A 23,092-nucleotide genomic window follows, 5' to 3' on the forward strand; every position below is an offset into this window, starting at 1 on the left:
CATTAGGACAGGGGACGGAAGGCACGCTGGTGCACTTATGCATGCCACTTACTGACCTCTTAGGAATCGGGAGAGGTCAACCGTGGATAGTCTAAGGGGGGGGGGGTGTTAGGGGATGGCACTACAGAGTCTGGAACTTCCTGCCAGCTCTCCACAACCAAAATCAGTAGGGAAGCTGCCAGGAAATTTCAAGCCACAGGCTGGCACACTACCAGGTGCGTAAGACATGCACCTAACATGTCCTTTTGCTTGTGCTTCAGTCATGTGATTATTTGACAAGGTCATGGAGGTCATCAAGTGTAAAACTGCCTCCAAACCCACTCTTATGAAACAGAGATGAAACTTACATTGAACACTAACCTCTGACTAGCATTTGTGCTGGAAGGGCAATGCAACAGCTTTTGATAGCATCAGTTGCCATCATTAATTGAGGGCTACCTGGGTTGAGTTTTGTTCTTACCCTTGTAATTTGATAATATTCCACTATTACAGTACAAGCTGCAACTGTTGAAAAATACAATTTCTTTTTTAATTTTTTTTAAATTACTTTTCAAATATATTTTAAAACAGACAAATACCAACAAAACAGACAAAGGAAAAACAACAACAAACAAAAAACAAAAAAATGTGATAGCAGCAAACATTCAGTATTTCTGCATTGCTACATCAGATATGTCGTATAATATACATATTAATTAATTACAGTAATATTTGTATTATTTCATACAATCACAAAGTCCCTATTCAAATAATTCATGTTTACATATTTATATTCTTTATTTTACTAATCATGATATATCTTTTGTGATCTTTTTATTTCTATTTCTTAACTCAATCCATCTGTGCCATTTTACCCATATTTCATGATACTCAGAATATTTTTGGCCTCTTAATTCGATCATCAGTTTATCCATTTCAGAACAATTATATATTTTATTAATTACTGCTTTTTCTGAGAGGATTTCTGTATTTTTCCAATATTGGGCGAAGGAAATTCTGGCCGCAGTCGTAATATGTAATATTAAGTATTTTTCGGCTTTACTATATTGCTTTATTATTCCCAATAAGAACAATTCCCGTAAGAATTCTATCTTTGTTTCTATTATCTCTTGTAACCATTTGTGGATTTTCATCCAGATTTTTTTCTTCTCAGAACACAATTTCTTATAACTTAAAGCACTTTTTGTGCATCTTTGGATTGTAGCCATATTGCAGTATGAGAACTATGATGTTGCTCTGTAAGTGGCATTTTCTTCAAAGGATGCAAAACATTGAGTATATCTGAGACTCAGTGCAGAAAATTGCTTTTTCGGGAAAACACAATAGTTTCAAGGCAAACAAATCCGACTTAAATAGCTCACAACTTAAAAGCCTATTGGAGATGAAGGGTAATTGTAATGAAGAGAAAAATAAAGATAAAAAAAAGAAGATATTTTGTCATGACAGAACTGAGGAGACGTTGCTGTCACCCCAGTCCACTCTTGAAATTAATTAAAGTCTTCCCGAGAAAAGCTAGTTGAGCATTAATAAGCCTCAAGAGAGCAGATGAAGTCATGAAGCATTTACTCTTGGGGAAAAAACACATTTGCTGTAAGCAAATATCACAGTGATCAACATTTTGATTGTAAACTGCTTGGAATGAAGCTTTCTAAGCAAGTACTTGCTAGTGGTCATCATTCTCATTCATTTTGAGCCTCTGAATTATTAGCTTTTTCTATATTCTTTCATCTTGTTTCCCACCCATCTATTAGAATATTTCCCCCTGGATCTCATGAAGGATGTTTCTCAATTTTCCCCAAAGCCAGTGACCCTTCCGGGTTCCATTGCCTACATGCGCACCAGCCAGCTGCTCTCTTCCGGGTTCTATCGCATGCATGTGTGCTGGCCAGTTGGCATGCACATGACAGAACCTGGAAGAGCAGCTGACCATAGCACACATGCACATTGGCCAGCTAGTCTAGGTTCCAGCGCACACACACACACAATCCAGTTTTGGCATTCGATGCTGAAAAGGTTAACCATAATTGATACAATTCCACAAGTATATGCATTTTAGCCCTTTCATTTATAATTCAACTTACATCATCATTTTCCAACAGTTGACATTTATTTACATCCTTAACTTTTTCAAAATTTGAGATTCCTGTCATATCAATTTTTTTTAAATTACTTTGATTCTTGGTGCTTATCACTTATTCTACTTTCATTCAAATTCACAATCTTTCAAATATCTTTAAAAAAAAATAATTTATTAATTTTTCACATTTATTTATTTATTTATTGGATTTGTATGCCGCCCCTCTCGCAGACATTTCACATATCGTAGCATTTTTAAGCAGATCTACTTTTTATGTACATTATTGTTATATTTTACAATTTATACAAAATTTTACCGCATTTTCTATGTCGTCCCCCCACATTGTCTCTTCAGTTTTCTATCATTAGTCCATTTGTACAATTTTTCCCATACTTCGTAGCAATCTGAGTCTTTTTGTCCTCTGAGTTCAATGGTTAATTTGACCATTTCAGCGCAGTTGTATATCTTCTTAATTAATACTTTCCATAAGTATACTGAGATTTCTCCAACCTTGTCCGTACGCTGGCCACTGTTGTAATATGCAAGATGAAATACTTGGTGCTTTTGTTATACTGCCTTCTAAATATACCTAATAAGAGGAGTTTAGTGGTATGCTTTACAGTTGTCCCTACTATTTCCTGTAGCCAGCTATGTATTTTGGTCCAATATTTCTTCGTTTCGGGACATGACCACTACATGTGGAAAAATTTCCCAATATTTCAAATATCTAAGATTTTCACTAGATGACATGTTAGCAATAAATTATCAGAAAATGGAAAAAACGTGGACAGTAATATCAGCACACAAATGCTGCTGTTTGGATTTATGTAGCAAAAAACATAGCATTTAACAGTATAGAAGAGTTGAAAATAACCACAAAAGTTATCTAACCCAAGCTCCTGTTGAGTACAGGATCTATAGTACTAGAACATCTCCAATTGAAGACTATCCAGCCTCAATATGGAAACTTCTAGCAGAGGAAAATTCACTATGTCATATTGTAGCCTCTCGCATCAGTTGACAGCTGGCAACCCATATGGATAGGAAGTTCTTATTGTCTAACCCAGTGGTTCCCCACCTTTTTTTGCCCATGCCCCACCTAAGCATCTCTAAAATCCTCATGCCCCTCCCCCTGACATGTAAGTCTTACTGTTCAAAAAGTGAACTCCTACTCAAGTGAAGGAAGCCAAAAGACCATTAACTTGGTTTAAACAAGGTTCCAATTGTCCCTATTAAAAATCAAATTGCCCCCTGTGGGGCGTGGACCCCACGTTGGGAACTGGGGTCTAACCTGAACCTCCTTCCTTGCACCTTAATTTATTTCTGTAGTTCTGTACTGAATGTAGACACATTCAAGACAGAAAAAAATGCAGATTGCAAACTGTAGTTGTCGCTACACCATATGTAACTTTTCCTGTTCAGTTTTGGTATATTTTGGACAATAAAAACAGCCAAGGCCTAGTTTTATATCAACCCTGTTCATGATTTTTTATCAAAATTGGGATCTGTAATCTAAGGACCAGTTTACAAGACAAAAGTATTATCACTTGCATTCTATTATCTATGAGGTATATATAATGTTCTGTTACATATTCAAGATATATCTGGGGATAGGTAGAAAATAAGCTTCATTAAGTGACTGAATTTAAAACATAAAACATTGAACATTGCTTTTGATTTAATGAAAACAATTTATAGACACTAAATTTTAGCAGCAACTAGTCATGATAACCAAATAATGTGTTTATGAATTATATTTATGGAACATCAGGAATTAATTGAATGCTAAATTGTTAGGGCAAATATCAAGGAAACTTCTTTTTAGTATAACTGAAAAGTATCCATCTGTTAGAAGTACAACAGAGGGATTTTATTCTTATCAGCAAGGTATATTTTATGCAGTGTTTAATACATATAGAATAAAATTAATTTAGGAAGAAAAACTGTAACACTGAATGCCTAATATAATTAAAGCACTGAATCTTTATTTAGAATAGGCAGAAATCCTAACATACATTATTTCTTCAGTACCAAGCATGTACAAAGAGTGAAGCAGGACGTAAGCTGACACCAAGTTTGGAAAAAAGTGGAACATGACGATAACCTGCAATATGATAACAATCAATTAATGCATTGTATGCAGTTAAAATACACAATACATATATAAAAGGTTGCATCTTGTAAAGTATGTTTGAAACTCATTCCTCAAAGAATTGAAAACATCAAAATCAGTACAAAAATGTGGTTCTATCAAAGTTGTATTTTAGTACAACTCCTTATTTGCTCCAGTGTAAGAGAATGGCTCTCATTCATTTTATAGGAAAAACAAAGCAGTGCAATTTCAACTACATTAATACAGAAATTTGCACAATTATCTGGTCATTTGACAAAGAATGTTTCGAACAGTCCTGATCAGAAGTCATGTCACTCACAAATAGAAGCTGTGAAAATCTTCTCTTTGTTAATGATAGAAATACTTCAAATACAAGCATAAAGACTAGAATTTTGTTCTTACCTCTAAAGGTCCTGTAATCGATTTTGCAATGCAATATAATTAACTAGGGGTGTATGGGGTGCTCAGGGAAGGGTAGCATCTCTGGTGTAGGAGCATGTTGTGTCCTTTTGTGGTAGCTCATTTAGGGGAGTTTTTAGGGCAGTTCATTCACCTTTGGTCCCCACCTATCACTCAGCTCTCACCTGTGGCTCCTAGTAGCTATAACATGCGCAGGGGCTACACCCTGGGCAACAACTTCGAGAGGCTGGCCAAACGAGTCTGAGAGTAACTGATTGGTCATTGACCTTCGGCGAGATAGGGGTTTGTCTATCCCAAGCATGTGAAGAGATTCCGACAGAGTGAGAAAATGAAACCTACTAGAATATATCAACGGTCAAGAAGGCAGTCTCTGCGAGAGATGTGGTACGCTAAGAGAACAGCAAGACACGAAAGATGCCCTGGTCAACCACTAGGAGAAGGGAAACTCTAACTGCAAACCTCCACTGCATTGTGGCTATATCCATCATTGGAAAAGGTTTCAGGAGTAAATCTTGATGCAAAATGTAGACCGGAGTCCTGGAAGCAATTCGTGACTGTGTACAGCCATGTTCTGATAACTCAGCTGGAACCAATCGTATTGGCCTTTGCCATTCCACTGGATTATTTCAGAGGTGTGGAGAGGGGGGGATCTGCTGCTTGAGTAACAGTCAATCCTCCATACTAACCTAACCAGGCTTCGTGCTCTGGGGAATCCAGAGCATGATACCGTGGTCTTTCGAGACTGAAGGATGCCAATGAAATAGTTAACTACAATACATGTAGAAAAGTTGAACATGTACATTAGCTACGAACTATTACCAAAATGCAGCAATTCGATTACCTTTGGAACAAAATTTGATGGTTTCAATGTGTTCTGCATAAGAAAGCTCAACTTAATCTATGAAAATTTTATGCGGGATTAGAAAATATCCTTAGGGATTCATTCTAGGCACTATGAGAATTCTGACTTGATATAGGGGAAATTCCACCGCTAAGCAAGTGTTCATCCCATGTTTCTCATTGAGATTATTAAACATCTGGTTTGTTCACTTTGTGTAATTATGAAAGTTTCTTTTCCTGATCCCATAATTTCAGAGATTATCCCACTTCCAAATGGCCATAAGTAAAAGCAATTCTGAAAAAGGAAAGCAGCAACATCCTGTCCCTATAAAGAATCGAGCAACCTTGGAAGCAGTATTGATTACTGTTATCAAGGGAATCAGAAGGAAAATAATCAGCTGCTAGCTGTTCAAAAAGACTCTCCAAACAGTGGAGTTCTCAATGCTCTCTAAACTTGGTAGTTTGCTTGCAAACATTTCATTATCCATTTCAGTGATGATATTATCTGAGTAATGAAATGTATGTAAGCAAACAATCAATCTTAGAGACTTCGTAGTTTAGATAGCTAGATAGCCAGCCAGCCAGCCAGATAGATAGATAGTATGGATAGGGGGCTATCTCCAAACAACATTAGGAGACAGGTGGCAGCCTTGTCTTCAGTGCTAACGTATGAGATGTCAGACTCTCTGCCTCTTCATCCCATGGTCTGCAGGTTTCTTTGGGGGGGGGGGGGGGGGCTATGAACTTGTGTCCTCCTGTTGTACATAGATACCCAACCTGAGACTTGCCCAAGGTCTTCAACTCCCTCATAGGGGCCCCTTATGAACCACTTAATCTGGCCTGCCTTTCCTGTAAGGTGGCCGTCACATCAGCCAGGAGGTTGTTTGAATTGGTGGCTCTGTCAGTAAGGGCAGACTTGTGTGTTCTGCAAGGATAGAGTAATTTGGCATTTGGAGCGTTTATTTATTTAAAAAAAATAACACTTGGTTTCACAGAGCTCAGAAGGTGATCCTCCCTAACTTTTATCCTAAACCAGTTTATCCGTTAGAAAAGCAGTGGCACACCCTTGATGTACATCAGGTGCTTCGAATTTATATAGACCAAACTGTTCCCTTTAGGAAATCTGAATCAATATTTATTTCCATTTAAGCCATCTTTATTTGGTTGTAAAGTGTCCCCGTCGACTGTGGGGTGATGGATTTGTTCTTCTATCGTCAAAGCCTACGAACTTCAGATCGTAGGCCCCAGGTTGAATCACAGCCCATTTGACCCGAAGTGTGGCAATTACAATGGCATGGGCTAACTCATGCTTCCTTTGAGGAGGTTTGCTGGGCGGCCATTTGAACATCCCCTTCTCCTTTCCTAAGACAGTATAAAATGGATATTTCTTGGTGGAGGAGTCATTTGGCTGGAGAGTCCTGCAACAAGTGATCAAGGACTAGGGACACATGCACCAGACTCAACCCACCTGTAAGGACAAGCCAGCTTTGGTATGTCCCATTCCTGGATGCTATAGCCACTATTATGGAAAAGGGGTATTGATCTTACCTGATAGGTTCCTTCTCAGGGAGGTGGATATAGCATCGAGCCCCATCCTGCTTACAGTCTGGTGTGTTTCTTGTGGGTGGATGTTTACATCATTTACTATGGCATGCCGAAGTCTGACATTTTGAATTTCGTCAAAAGCTGCCAAGGAGGGCAACAGAGGCAGGACCTAGACAGCTTTGACAGACTCAGTCCAATCAGCTTAGTAGATGGAATTAACCCATTCCTGGATGCAATATCCACCTCCCTGAGGAGCATATCAGGTAAGACCAGCACTCCATATATATATAGAGAGAGATATAGATAAACAGAAGCAATATGTGGAAGTATGCATTACATTCCTGTTAATAACATAAAGTTTGTAGCTTCTAGACACTGAGAAATATTACACATGAACACTTGCATGCTGATTTACGTAAAAAACTGTACAGCCCATAACTCTAATATTTGAAAATTTTAAAAAAATGTAAGTCGAGCCACCATTCAATCATACAATGTCATAAAGTAAGGGAAGAATAGTTATTTGAACAATTCCAGAATCCACAATTATAAAAACTATATTACAATGTCTTGTATACTATGCCTTATATATTAAGTAAAAGAAATGTTATAATAAATAAGTAAAGATTTGGAATGCTTTTTGTATACAAAAACAATCAGTATAATACCTCTATTTATGCTTAAAAGTGGCAAAGTATATTGACCAAGGAAATCATTGGAACCAAGAGAAAAGCGATCTTCTACAACAAAACGAACTAAAGCAAGCTCTGGAACACGGATATCAAATGTGAATCTTTCATTCCATATGGGGCACAAAGCTGAAATAAAAAAATATAAGACAAAGAATTTATCTAAAACACTTTATCTTCTGAGTGCTAGCCATTATTTTTTCTCAATTATTTTTTCTTGTTATTCCAAGTGACTACAAGACAAGAAAAATGAATGATTCAAAAATGAACAAGAAATATATCATTAATAATGCTTATACCTTTGGTCATAATGAAATCAAGATGAATACAATCTCATTTATTCTCTCATGTTCATGTGAAGATCTCAAATTAATGCTACCTTTGCAGTGGCTATCCCTATTGCACTTCTGCTGAAAACCTCTCACAGTTCTAAAACATACATTCTATTGATAGGAAAACAAATTGTTTAATATATATTTAAAAAGTTCACAATTCTACTGATCTCCACACTGTCTTATTCAATGGTGTCAAACTCAAGGACCGGGGCCAGATCCAGCCTGCAGGGTGCTTAGATCTGGTCCGCCCTGGAAAGAGTGACGGACCAGCCCGCGGTGCCTCTGCCAGCAAAACATGGAGCCCAGGAGGACTTTTGGAAGCACTCCTGAGCTCCGTTTTTGCTAGCAGAGGGTTGCAGGAGGCTGTCGCAACCACTTTGCTGACAAGAGTGTTTCGAATGCCCCAGATGCCCCAGACATGAATGACATTGAGCTGGCCATGCTCTCCCTGGCCATGCCCACCCCCGGCCCTGCGATTAAACACAGATGCGGCCCTGAATAAAATAGAGTTTGACACCCTGGTCTTATGGCTTGTCCACTCATATATCTTTAATGTAAAGTATACAGCCATGGACACCTATAAACAGTGATGGGCTACCAAAATTTTTACTAATTTTTACTGGGTGTGGCTTATGCATTTTGTTTCAACATCTTTCAGTGCAAATTGGTTGTTCTGGGAGGGAGCTCCATTTTCGCTACCCCATTGCACACACACACACACCCGTCTGGGCAGTAGCCCACCCATGCTTATTATTATTATTATTATTATTATTATTATTATTATTATTATTATTATTATTATTTAGATTTGTATGCCGCCCCTCTTCGAGGTACAACAGAAAGGTATGGCTTGTTAAGATGACATTAAGAAGTCCCAATACATCCAGGATGTTTGTACTGAGGGAAACTCATTTTTTTGCTTGTTTTAAGAGGGAATTAGGTTACGATTTGTTTAATTCCAAGATTATTAAAGACAGTATACCATACTCTGCCAATCAGATGAGTTAAAATTCTGGGAAATTGTAAATTCAAAGTATCCGGAAGCTATCATGCTACAGAATGCTGTCTGACAGAATCAACAAGATCCACTTACCATTGCCCTTCACAACACAACTTTGTTGTTTTGCCTGGTCTTCTGGAATGCCATAAATTTCTAGTATAACAAGAGGGTCGGCTTTGTTAGTTCTTGAAAGGTTGCTAGGTGGCAACTGATGGCCACTAATAAGCTGCATGTGAGAAAGGAAAAGATACCAATATTAACTAGGATGTTAACATTTGATATTATTAATATTATTAATATTACAGGCATTAATATTCTTCCTATGAAAGTTTCAAAGTCTATCATAAAATATTGCCAGAAGGGGTGGGGTTTGTAGCCCCCAAAATTGTATCTTCCCAGAATCACAGAAATGTCAGTGGCTTGCAAGATAAAACCATAGAGTACAAAATATAGACATCAAACAAAAGCTTAAAAAGGAGCATGGCCTTAGGTCCCAACAGCCCACAAAAGTTCTGCCTTCAGAGTTTTTTTGAAGGAAAAACTATCAGTGTTGGAGACAAATGAAACTCCAATAGGTCATTCTCAGGAAATAGCTCCATCATTGAAAACCAACCAGGTGGGCTTTGCCAAAAATTTCTCCCAAATTTCCCCCAAAAACTCTTTTTGCACACTTGTTTTAGAGGGTACCTCAATAGGTGTCTGTAATAAAGTAAAACTTTTTGAGCTACAGTAAGAACCCAATGTTAGAGGTTGTTCTCTATTTATATCTGCATCATTTCATTGCATTTTCAAAGGTGGTTTGCCATTGCCTTGTTTCTAGGACTGAGTGAGAGTGACTGCCCAAAGTCATCCAACTGACTTCAATGCCCAAGGCACGACTGAAAATTGGGCTTTTCATCTTGCAGTTCAGTGCCTTAACTTGTGATCAAACTGTGACACACTCTCACTCTCTGCCAGAATTTAAAAAGAAAAATAAGCTAACTTAAGGAAACAATAAAGGGTAAGAAAAAATAACAACACTCTGTTCTCTGAAAATAAAAATGACACTGAATTGAGACTACTGTGATACCCTACATTCATGCTATTAACTGACAGCTTCCACATTCAACCAGTATCTCTGGAATTATTCCAAACCAGACTAATTACAGGAATTATTGTACTGTACTCATTTGAGAGCATTGCTTCCTAGACACATATCTTTTTTTTTTCAGAGATAAAAATAACAATTTAATCTTACAACAAATAAACAGAGTGTACTTTAAAAGTCATTAATCCAGACTTTTCATATCCAAATTGAATGTTCAAGTCATCAGGCTCCCCAGTATGCAACTTCACTGTGGGACTTTGTAAAGGCAAAGATAACCAAGTAATGAGAGTGCTAAGAGAAACATGTCCCTCCATCTGAATTTTTATGCATCAAACACAGTACATCACCATTTTAGAAGCCCGGTCATCCATTCACTTTTGATTAGTTGGAATAGTCTGAAATTTAAAAAACTGAAATTGTTTCTAGGAATACATCATCCTGAAAGTATTCATACTCATAACTTACTTCATACTCATAAGGTATGAGTATTATTTCATACCTTTATACCTTATTGTGTTTTGGATGTGATGAAGTACCATCCCTAATCCTATCCCACAAAATCTACTCATCAGTAGATGAATCCAGACTATCTCTAGCAGAAAGGTATCAAAAATTCTATGTCTTTGTTGTTTTCAAATCAACCATTTTTACTGTATAGCTCTTAATATCTCTAGTTTAGGTGCTACTAAGCTTAACTGATTGTCTGCTTGGGTCATATATTTCCTTGCTCATTGTCTTAGCCAAAAGTCATCCAGCAGCCAAAGCATAGCAATTCAATTAATTGTATAGTACTATTTGTGTATGCTTAAAATTAAATCTTATTCTTTTCAACTGTATTTATATCTTAGATCTGTATGCAGCCTTCTTCAATCTGCTACTTGACAATTATATTAAGAATAGAATTCTCAGAACTAATCAAGTGCAGCTTTCGGGCATACTGGCTGCCAATTTTGAGTTAGAATTCAAGATTTTCAAAATGCCAGGTTGGGGAAGAACAGCACATATTAAATAAAAAATATGTATATAAATAAATAACAACCAGCAGCCAGTATACAGAAATAACAAAGCAGAGCAACTAGTCAGCTCAAACACTAGTGGGTCCCTAAGCAAGCACTAAAATTTTTAATCAGCTTCCAAAATTTATTACATGTGAAACCATTCCTATCTCCTTATGGCTCCTTTTTAAATGTGATCACTGAAATCATGTTTATACCTTAATTCAAAAACATGTCATCATGTATATTATAAAACTCTCTAAAGAAGATAGTAAGTATATGCAAATATATAATATGGTGATCATGCTGGAAACATGACACTAGCAAATGTTTGAGCTTGAAATTGCTAATCAAGAATTCAGGCAGAAAACTCAGAAAACTGCATTAATAAGCACTTGTAAAAGCAAATCAGAGAAAATAATATAACTTAAATGAACTTACTTTAATTGTAAGTGTAATTGGTTGATGGTCTGCAGATATATTATATGGATTAAATTGTGTGTTTTTATTTCTCAAGAACTCAGGTTTCAATATATAGCCACAGCCACCATTATCTGAAAATTTCCCAATTTGAAGATCCATTGGTATTCCAGGTGTTTGGCAATTTAAGGCCACTGTATAAAGACAAATATTTATAAATTGGTTAACTAGAAAATACAGCTTTAAATATCGACTTGCTTTTCAGTATTGAAAACACAAATGTATGATTCCATGATCCAATGGACTGAAGGCCTGGTACTATACACACACACACACACACACACACACACACACACACATATACACACACAAAGATAGAGAGAGAAAGAGATTTCATATAAATTCTTATGTAATGGGTACATTTTTTCCAGATATGCATCATTGACTGCAAACTAATTCAACTGCTAGCAGTCCAGAAAAAAATGAAAATAAAAAGTTAAAAATAGCATCTATTTTTGTGAAAGAAGTTTTATGTATATTCATTTGCATAATGTATGTTTATACAAGTTTTGTTAGTTTTGTTTCTACCACCAGGGTTTGACTTTTAATCAGGGGTTCTAGGAACTGCTTTTTAACAGGATCTACAGTCTATGGTCAGAAAATGCTTGAAGATCTCTATTCTAATGGGTGAAACCCTGAAATTAACTAGCTTATCCCTAAATTAACCCATATAATCAGAAACGTAATTAAAAGAATTCATTTCTTGTACTTTTGTGACTGCATAGCAGGAGATTTTCTCCAAGTGGCTGCTGCTTCCACTCCTCTTGTAATATTATTAAGGTTCACAGCATAGTTTACAGTTCTCACAGCAGTCTCCATTGCTAAATCCTTTCTCAACTTCCAGTTCTTCAATAACTTCATCTTAGATAATCACAAGATGACAGCCAAGAAATATGGAGGGATGAGGCGAGGGAACCATTCAATTTTTATTTGCTATCAAGCGGTTGATATGTTGAACAGTCAACCAACCAAACCATAATTTCAAACTATAAAAAAAACAAAGGTTCAGCTAGCTGATGGTATGATGGGAAAGAAAAACTAAAAAAGGCAGTGCATGGAGTGACCAAAATATTAGGGATGCCACATTTCCACATAGTGGGAGTAATGTCCCTTCGCTGACACCAGGCAATTCTTTGTGGAGGCAGTTTTGCTCAAACTAGAGGTGGGGTTTCAGCTGGCACAAACTTCTTCTGACTGTTTCTTCACGGATCAAAGGGGGAATCTTTGCTAGCTCGGAAGGTCAGTTTTCTCTGGCATCAGCAAGGCATTTAAAGTTACCACGGCACTGAAAAAAGTTACTTACATACCACTTTATTTTTCATACTTAGGACAGTTGTATTATCCCCATGGTCATGTGATCAAAATTCAGACCCTTGGCAACTAACTCATATTTATGATAGTTGCAGGGTCCTGAGGTCACATAATCATCCTTTGTGAACAAAGTCAATGGGGAAATCAGATTCACTTCACCATATTATTAACCGAACAACTTCAATGATTCACTTAACAACTGTGGAAAGAAAGGTCATAAAATGAGACAACATTCACTCAACAAATGTTTCCCTAAGCAACAGAAATTTCGGGCTCAATTGTGGATGTAGGTCGAGGACTACCTTTACAGAAGCTCTCACAATCTGCTATAGACTTCTCTACTGGAAGAATGCTACTTGCACTGTTATTCACATCTGCTGTCCAGAATTTAGTTGTGCCTTTCAATTTCTTTATAGTGGTTTGATGATACTGTATATGCAAAAAAAAAAATTGCTACTGCCAAAATGGTTGTGTGTGTAGAGGTAGCCCAGGTGGCAAATTTTTCCTAAAAGTAAGTATGATCTTCCAAATCTAATTTGTTTCAACCAAATTATATATGCATTCAATGTATTATGAAGCTATATTTAGATCTTCCGCTGCAAGGCAAATGAAGGTACAAAGTAAAGTGAAAAGTGAACTCTATGGAGCCTAGACAAAAGAGGAGAGCTGGAAGAAGAAAGGTAGATTCCTTTCTCTGCTCTACATATTTCTAAGAAAATAATAAATCTGCACATAGGAAGGTCAGAAAAGTTACTTTAAATATAGAACTCTTGCAACTTGATATAAGAATCTAAGAAATTGATGCTTTAAATCTTAGGATGAAACAGGTAAAGATTAATGGCTGCCTGGAAGTTTCTTTTTAGGCAACGTATCTGTGCTAGTCATGTTCTTTCGGAGCCATAGTCTGAAGACTCTAAAGACAAATGAGAAAGCTATTCTAATTCCTAGTATTAACTACTACACGAAGTTAGATTTTAGTGCTGGAATCCTCCAATAATCTGCAAAGAAAGAGATGAAGCTCTATATTAGTTGTTGGAAGATCAATCACCCCATTCATACCACAATATGACCATGGAAATCACAGCGCGTAGAAAGGAGCTGCCAATATTCCATTACTTAGAAAGTTCAGGTGTGCAAACAGGGAATTTTGTATTCAAGGCCTATTCAAATTGACTATCTATCTATCTATCTATCTATCTATCTATCTATCTATCTATCTATCTATCTATTTATTGGATTTGTATGCTGCCCCTCTTCGCAGACTCGGGGCGGCTAACAACAATAATAAAAACAGCATGTAACAATCCAATACTAGAACAACTAAAAAACCCTTATTATAAAACCAAACATACATATAAACATACCATGCATAAAATTGTAAAGGCCTAGGGGGAAAGAATATCTCAGTTCCCCTATGCCTGGCGGCAGAGGTGGGTTTTAAGAAGCTTATGAAAGGCAAGGAGGATGGGGGCAATTCTAATCTCTGGGGGGAGTTGGTTCCAGAGAGCCAGGGCTGCCACAGAGAAGGCTCTTCCCCTGGGTCCTGCCAAACGACATTGTTTAGTTGACGGGACCCGGAGAAGGCCCACTCTGTGGGACCTAACTGGTCGCTGGGATTCGTGCGGCAGAAGGCGGTCCCGGAGATAATCTGGTCCGGTGCCATGAAGGGCTTTATAGGTCATAACCAACACTTTGAATTGTGACTGGAAACTGATCGGCAACCAATGCAGACTGTGGAGTGTTGGTGTAACATGGGCATATTTGGGAAAGCCCATGACTGCTCTCGCAGCTGCATTCTGCACGATCTGAAGTTTCCGAACACTTTTCAAAGGTAGCCCCATGTAGAGAGCGTTACAGTAGTAGAGCCTCGAGGTGATGAGGGCATGAGTGACTGTGAGCAGTGAGTCCCGGTCCAGATAGGGCCCCAACTGGTGCACCAGGCAAACCTGGGCAAACGCCCACCTCGCCACAGCTGAAAGATGTTTCTCTAATGTGAGCTGTGGATCGAGGACGACGCCCAAGTTGCAGACCCTCTCTGAGGGGGTCAATGATTCCCCCCCCAGGGTGATGGACGGACAGATAGAATTGTCCTTGGGAGGCAAAACCCACAGCCACTCCGTTTTATCAGGGTTGAGTTTGAGTCTGTTGACACCCATCCAGACCCCAACAGCCTCCAGGCACTGGCACATCACTTCCACTGCTTCACTATGTCTGTCAACAATTGTTGACAGCCTCCAAAAAGAAACCCAACTTTGGGAGCAGAATTATGCCACTTCTTTGAAGGAATTGTTAAATTCTAAACACATATACTCCATTTTAGGTGGTACAAGCTAGCAAACTCTCCAGTTTTATCAAAGGGTGATATGCTAACTGCTTTCCAGTACTTGTGGAGCTGTCACTGAGAAGAGAAAGCCAATTTATTTTCCAGGGCACCTGAAGGCAGGATAAGAAGTAATGGGTGGAAGGTCTTTAAAGACAGATCCAACCTAGAACTCAGGAGAAATTTCCAGATAGTGAGAATAGTTAATCAATGGAACGAAATAAGACAATACAATACAAAAATACAAAAACAACAAAAATAGCAACAACAAATAATTCAGAATATGTAAACTTATACTTTAAAAGCAGGAAAAATAAACCATTCTCTATTATGATTATCAATATCTATACAATGAAATTTATATAAAATATTTTCATTTTCTGCCTTGAATATTCAGTGTACTTGTCTTGGTTATTGTTATCTTATCTATAAATCAATTATTTTCCTACTGCCTTATGTTAATTTTCTATTAAAATATTTAATATCCTAAAAATACTTACTTTGTATATACAGTACATTACATAGATATATAATACATTTAATTGTATTGTTCAAGGATTCCTTTTTTTAAGTGTTAAATTATTATATATATTGTAATTTTTCTTTCTTTTTCTTGAACCATTCATAAAAGTAATTCCAAATTTTGTAATAATCGGTGTCTTCTTTATTTCTTAATTTTAATGTTAGAGCATCTGCCTCTGCACAGTCAAAAAAATGTTTAAGGGTCAGTGAGTCATCTGGTAATTTGGTTGTTTCCAACATTGAGCTACAGTACTGCCATTCCGGCTGCTGTAAGTATGTGTATTGTTAAATAGTATTTATCCTGATTTAGTTTTTGGTCTATAATTCCTAATAGATATGCTTCAGGTTTCCTATTTACTTTAACTTTAAGAATGTCATATAGCCATTTTTGTATCTTAATCCAGAATTTTTTAATCATTGGACAAGTCCACCAAACATGATAATATGTTCCCATCTTTTCCTTACTTCTCCAACATTGCAGGTACATCTGGGCCAGTCTTGCACGGAGGAGACACCATCTATAATACATCTTATATAGATTGTCCCTACATGCAAATGATTTTGTTAGTTTATAATTCTTTGACCAAATTATGTCTCATTTGTCTAAATTAACATTATAATCGAAATTCTTGATCCAATTATGTATGTTATCTTTAATTATGAACTCTTCCATTTTATAATTCAATAAATATTTATATAGTTTAGAAATAATTTTTTTATCCTGTCCTAGAATTATTTTATCCAATTCAGTTTCTCCTTTTTGTATTCCCGTTATTTTGTCTTTTTGAAATCTTGATTTTATTTGGGTATAGGGCCACCAATCTACTTTTACACCGTTCTTTTCTAATTGATCTTTATCTTTCGATTTGCCTCTTTTATCCAGTAGTTGATAATATTTAATCATCCCTCTTAAATATTTAGCGTTTGGATGTATAATTGCTTTCATACTAGAAAACCATTTTGGAATTTGTAGATAATGGGCTCTTTTAATTTTAATCCATATCTCATAGATTGAATTTCTAATTACATGACATCGAAAATATTTATGTGTTTTATCTTTTTCATCCCATAGAAAAGCATGCCATCCCACCAATAGGCCGTGGCCTTCTAATAATAACAATCTTTTGTTTTCTAACTTTATCCATTCTCTTAGCCAATCAATACATGATGCGTAATAGTATAAATCGAAATCAGGTAGTCTGAAACCTCCTTGTCTCTTATTATCTTGGAGGTATTGCAATTTGATTCTAGGTTTTTTTCCCTGTCCATGGTTATAATTCTATTTAATTCTTGAAAAATATCTTTCTTTAAAGTGATTGGGATTGTTCGGAATAAATATAATAGTTTTGGTAAAATTGACATTTTAATTGCTGAAATTCTCCAAATAAGGGAGATCGGCAGTTTATTACATTTTTCCAAATTTATTCGTATTTTCCTAATTAATTCTATATAATTTTCCTCTTTAATTGTAATCATCCCAGCCGAGAGATTTATACCCAAATATTTAATTTTTTTCTCTATTTGTAACCCCATTTTTCCCCAACTCTTGTTTTTCTTTATTAGTTAAATTTTTAGTTAATATTTTGGACTTCTGTTTATATGTTGATATATGTATTTTTATTTTAAGAAACTTAATAAAAACTATTTTTAAAAAGTTAATCAATGGAATAGCTTGTCTTTGGAAGTTGTGAGTGTTCCATCAGTGGTGGAATTCAAATTTCTTTTACTACCTGTTCTGTGGGCGTGGCTTGGCGGGCATGATGTGGCTTGGTGGGCATGACAGGGGAAGGCTACTATAAAATATCTATTCCCACCCCACTCCAGGGGAAGGTTATTCCACAAACCTCATGTTCTCTGATCAGCTGGGGGTGGGGTCAGTCAGAAGTGGTATTTACTGGTTCTCTGAACCACTCAAAATTTCCACTACCGGTTGTCCAGAACTGGTCAGAACGTGCTGAATCCCACCTCAGCTCTATCATTGGAGGTTTACAAGAAGAGACTGGACAGCCATTTGTCAAGAATGGTATAGGCAGGGGATTGGACTAGAAGACTTCTAAGGTCCTCCCATTATTCTATGTTCTACATCCACAAAACTGTTCTTTCACATTCTTTTCCTCCCTTTTTTGAATTTGTGTTAGTTATAGAAGAATGCTAGAGGACTTATGCTTAGCACTGTTTCATGATATTGAAAAGTAATTTAAATACATTTAAAAAACTATGCAATATGAAGAAAAAATATAAGCAAAAAGTAACAATAATAATTTTAAAACACTTACCCATCTGACTCCCAACATTCCAAAATTCCTGAGGATTATAATTAGAAGAGTTGGCTCGGATTCCTTTAGGATATATTCTTGTGAGAAATCTGAGAGTATGTTGAACAAATTCATTTGCTATAAAGAGACACATGCAAAACTGCATTATCGAAAGGCATGAAGTATAGCCAGTTTTATAGAACTAAAAAATAGATGTATGGACATGTTCAAAACATTTTGACACCTTACAAGAGCAGATTTAAAAGAAATACTGATGTGAAGATTTTGAATATTGAAAATATTGGTGTAAATTCAAACTACTACTTCATTAGCAACCTTCAATCTGTTTCCATGTATGTTAAGTATTATTTAGATTTATATTTGTTCCTTTATTTTTCCCAAATTAAACATTAATATTATAATCTAAAATATAATCAAGTGACATAATCAAATTAAACTCGAAGTCATATCTACCTCTACATCTGTACATAAATACATATTGCCTGAAGAAATATAATATGATCAGTAAAAAGAAGACATTTTATTCGTTTCAAATACAGTGATACCTCATCTTACAATTGCCTCGTCATACAAACTTTTCGAGATACAAACCCGGGGTTTAAGATTTTTTTGCCTCTTCTTATAAACTATTTTCACCTTACAAACCCACCGCCACCGCTGGGATGCCCCGCCTCTGGACTTCCGTTGCCAGCAAAGCACCCATTTTTGCGCTGCTGGGATTCCCCCGAGGCTGCCCTCCATGGGAAACCCCACCTCCGGACATCCGTGTTTTTGTGATGCTGCAGGAGAATCCCAGCAGTGCAAAAACGAGCACTTTGCTGGCAACGGAAGTCCGGAGGTGGGGTTTCCCAGCGAGGGGAGCCTCAGTGAAATTGCAGCATCGCAAAAACACAGAGGTCCGGAGGTGGGGTTTCGAGGACTTCGGTGTTTTTGCAATGCTGTGATTTCACTGATGCTCTCTTCGCTGGGGAGCCCCACCTCCGGACTTTCGTTGCCAGCAAAGTGCTCATTTTTGCGATGCTGGGATTCCCCTGCAGCATCGCAAAAACACAGAAGTCCAGAGATGGGGTTTCCCATGGAGGGGAGCCTCAGGGGAATCCCAGCAGCGCAAAAACGGGCGCTTCGGCTGGCAAAAGGGGTGAATTTTGGGCTTGCACGCATTAATCGCTTTTCCATTGATTCCTATGGGAAACATTGTTTCGTCTTACAAACTTTTCATCTTAAGAACCTCATCCCAGAACCAATTAAGTTTGTAAGACAAGGTATCACTGTACCTGTTTTAGTTTTATTAGATATTTCTAATTTATTACAGTATAATTACTCTATGAGGTTACCATAACCAAAATATATGGGTTTCAAATCAAGCAGAGAAATTTCTCATGCTGGATTCTTCAAACTATATGTAGATGTAGATATTATCTATCTATCCATCTATCTATCTATCTATCTATCTATCTATCTATCTATCTATCTATCTATCTATCTATCTATCTATCTCACTTGTATGCTGCCCTTCTCCGAAGACTCAGGGCGGCTCACAACCTATAAAATAATACAAAATGACAATTCTGAAGCCCAATAATAAAAAGTTATAAAATTTAAAATCAGGTCATAAAATCATGAAACCACAATCATTCACATCTCAATCATACTGATGGCTGGAGCAAATGTTAAAGCTCAACGTCCCCAAGCCTGCCAGCAAAGGTGAGTCTTTAAAACCTTCCGGAAGATCAGGAGAGTGGGGGGGCGGCATGAATCTCTGGGGGAAGTTAGTTCCAGGGGGTCGGAGCTGCCACAGAGAAGGCCCTTCCCCTAGGGCCCGCCAGACGGCACTGTTTGGCTGACAGGACCTGGAGAAGGTCAACTCTGTGTGCTCTAACCAGTTGCTGGGATACATGAGGCTAGAGACAGTCCCATAAATAACCTTGTGCTAAGCCCTACAGGGCTTTATGCAATCCAACATTTTGGATTGCATTCGGAGACCAACTGGCAACCAATGCAGCTCTCAGAGTGTTAGAGATACATAGGTAAATCTTGGTAAGCCCATGACAGCTCTCGCGGCTGCATGTTAGACTAGTTGCAGTCTCCGGACATTCTTCAAAGATAGCCCCATGTAGAGAACATTGCAGTAATCAATCTTCGAGGTGATTGTGAGTGATTGTGAGAAGAGCTAATAAATCAAAAACAAGTCTAATAAAACAAAATGTCTATAATATCATGTGAAGTTTTATCTTTATTGCATGCCCAATGCTTTGGCTTTAAATCAAAACAAAACATAAATTAAAATATTCTCAATCTGAATTTAGAAGCACTTTAGGCAGGATTAGCAACAGGCAGCTGATAATAACCTGCTTTTTAAATATAAAAATTGGATAAGGGACTAGGGAAAGAGGCATTAGATAAGACAACTTCCATATCTGACTTGTTTCCACTTTGAATTGGGCTGAAAGAACCCAATATCCAGTGTATTGTTCAATGAATCAATAGTTGTGAACTAATAACTTATGTTTAATTATTTAAAAGGAACAAACTTCTTTCTTTCCATAGTTCAGCCAATTAGATACATGAAACAAACTTCCAGCTCAGAGCAAATTGTTTAATAAATTATTAAACATTAATTAATATTAAATAATATTTATTCTGACACCAACACCATCTATTTTATTAGTCTGAATGCCAAAAAAATTACCTTTCAGTTTTGCCAGTTTTCGGGCTTTGGCCTCACCAATTGAATTATTTTCATAAAAAAGCTGATTTTGTTTTGAATCTTCAAAGCTTGTAAATTTATGAGACTTGGTATATATCACAAGTGCTGACAGTGCCAAGGCAATCTTTATTTTCCTTATCTATAAGCAATGTGATAACAAGTGAAGAATGATTTAATTATTTTTTTACCATCCTATAAACATTTATACAAGGATATCAGATAATTTTGGTTGATAGTCCTTAAGGAGAAAAAAAAATACTTCTATTCATATAGCACCATCCCCCTACAATAGACTTTAGCTTGGAGCACTGCAGAAGATTAGATTGTGAAATTGAATTTATTTGAGTTCAACTTTCTATATCACACATTCCAGCAGAAAAAATCTGGAAACATTTAAAGCCCAACAATAATCTTGCTGTAACCTTAATGATTTAAGAAGCACAATTAATTATAACTAATGTTTACTGGTATATTTATACAAAACTAGATATAGATTAAAAGGATCCTTATAAATGTAAATATGATAAGAGGCAGCCCTGCTTGAACTGAAAAGATAGCAGACATGCAGAATAGAGTAAGTTCTGAATCTGGAATCCAAAGTAGTTCATTCCTTAACGTTCATCACTTTAAGACATTTCCCAACATTTCTTAAATTTCAAGTTCTTTTTCATACATTTTTCTGTCCATAGCCCTAAGAAAGGCAAAATTGCTTTGCTTCTAGTAAATGAAAAATAGCAAACCTGCTTGAGATAAATACTAATGTGGGTTTATAACTGCACATCCATCATACAAACCAACTTTGAAGTTCAAATATCTTCCTTTGAGAACTTTTCTAATCTTTGAGGATCAAAGATCTTCAAATGCGAACTAAGAAAGATGTAATTTTTCTTTGAAAATTTAATTTCACATACATACTTTTTGCTTCTTTTTGGGGGGAGCTGCATTTTTCCAGTGTGCTTGTCTTTTCTTAACCAGAGATTCTTTAGGCTGTTTTAGCTCAGTATCTGGCTCATCATCACTTGTTTCCTCTTCTTCGATTTCTCCTGTTTGACCATGACTGTCCATATCTTTCCTTTCAAGCGTTTCTTCAAGTGTTCCAATTTTTTTATTTTTTATCATAATTTTGAATTTTAGTGCCTATAAAAATAAGTCAGTATTATTACAGATTAATAAGATTCCCCATTAGCCTGTGGGATATACTTTTAATTTTAACATCATTGAAGTATATAGTACAAAGGTATCTTGCTCCCTTTCAAAATACTTCCACCAGTTTTGAGTCTAAAAGGACCCACAAATTGCACACTTGGTCTACCTGCAGCAGCCCAATTCCATCCAGAATTTAAAAAAACTGGAAAAGTCCCTATATATAACTGTAAACTATTATATTTTTTTAAAAAAATGTTACCTCGGGAGAAGGTAATTCAGTTGGTATGGTCTCATCTATTGTAAGTGTAACCAGCTTGTCACGCAGAATACTTATTAGATAATCCACCATAACTTCCTGCTGTTTAGGACTACAATGATTCTCCAGAGACAATATCAGAGGATAATCAGAGACCTGAAAATGCAATTTCAATGTTATTAACCTCCTTAATTGCACAAATAGGAAATACATACAACTAAAATAAGCAATATTGCAATTACAGATGTTTTCATTAAGACCCAAAAAATACTATAGCATCTTAAAGTGGTCCCAAGTAAGTAGCTCATAGTGCTTCTTCTGTAAAGGGCTTACTTTCCTTTCAATTATGGTTATCTGCAGTAGTGAGGAACAAAACCATCTTAGTGCTGAAGAGACTGTACATTCCCTCCTCTTTCATCTATTCCTTTCCACTGCAGTTGCAGACATGGGTTGGAACAGAGCTCTTATTTGGTTCTACTCTTTTGAAGAGGAAAAGTTTCTGCCCAACAGATTGTTTCATGGTCCATGCAGTAGGTGCCTTTTGTTTTACTGAATTCTCATCATTCATCAAAATACAGAAGGCATGTGGGTAATTAATAAAGAGTATCTTAAAAGATCTGGTAGGTATATCACACATGTACTTACCACAAAGGCATATTTGTCGATCACTTGGATGACGGTCATAAAGCTAATTTTCTTTGTTAATGTATATCCATGATAAACGACAGGATCGTTATTGGGTCCATCCCAGCAATCTATTTCCAGGCACCGGCATCCTTTCATCAGAGCACTTACAAAAGAAAAAAGAAATGGAGTCATATATTTGCTACTGAGACATTAAAAATGAAAATAATTTTCTGCCATTCTTAGTCAGGTTGAAAGCTAATAGAATTGATGTTCTCTAACACAACTTCCATTTCTGATTCTACCAAAACATGGGCATTTTTCCCTCACAATTGTAATACTGTATGTA

General features: G+C 36.6%; 1 protein-coding gene across 3 annotated transcripts in view; it reads right to left on the reverse strand.

Moving 5' to 3' along the window:
- Positions 1–4,082: 4,082 nt before the first annotated feature.
- Positions 4,083–23,092, reverse strand: part of LOC139169069 (1-phosphatidylinositol 4,5-bisphosphate phosphodiesterase zeta-1-like) — a 35,954-nt gene continuing 16,944 nt past the window's right edge. For all 3 annotated transcript variants that reach the window (XM_070754872.1, XM_070754873.1, XM_070754871.1), the window contains 9 exons: positions 22,765–22,909; positions 22,123–22,275; positions 21,633–21,854; positions 20,700–20,856; positions 18,011–18,127; positions 11,543–11,715; positions 9,113–9,245; positions 7,664–7,813; positions 4,083–4,181 (listed from right to left, as the gene is read on the reverse strand). In XM_070754872.1, the coding sequence (XP_070610973.1) occupies positions 4,102–4,181; positions 7,664–7,813; positions 9,113–9,245; positions 11,543–11,715; positions 18,011–18,127; positions 20,700–20,856; positions 21,633–21,854; positions 22,123–22,275; positions 22,765–22,909 (1,330 nt within the window). In that variant the 3' untranslated portion in view covers positions 4,083–4,101. The remainder of the gene's footprint in view (positions 4,182–7,663; positions 7,814–9,112; positions 9,246–11,542; positions 11,716–18,010; positions 18,128–20,699; positions 20,857–21,632; positions 21,855–22,122; positions 22,276–22,764; positions 22,910–23,092) is intronic.

Source organism: Erythrolamprus reginae, chromosome 6 (assembly GCF_031021105.1).
Source record: "Erythrolamprus reginae isolate rEryReg1 chromosome 6, rEryReg1.hap1, whole genome shotgun sequence".
Taxonomy (NCBI): domain Eukaryota; kingdom Metazoa; phylum Chordata; class Lepidosauria; order Squamata; family Dipsadidae; genus Erythrolamprus; species Erythrolamprus reginae.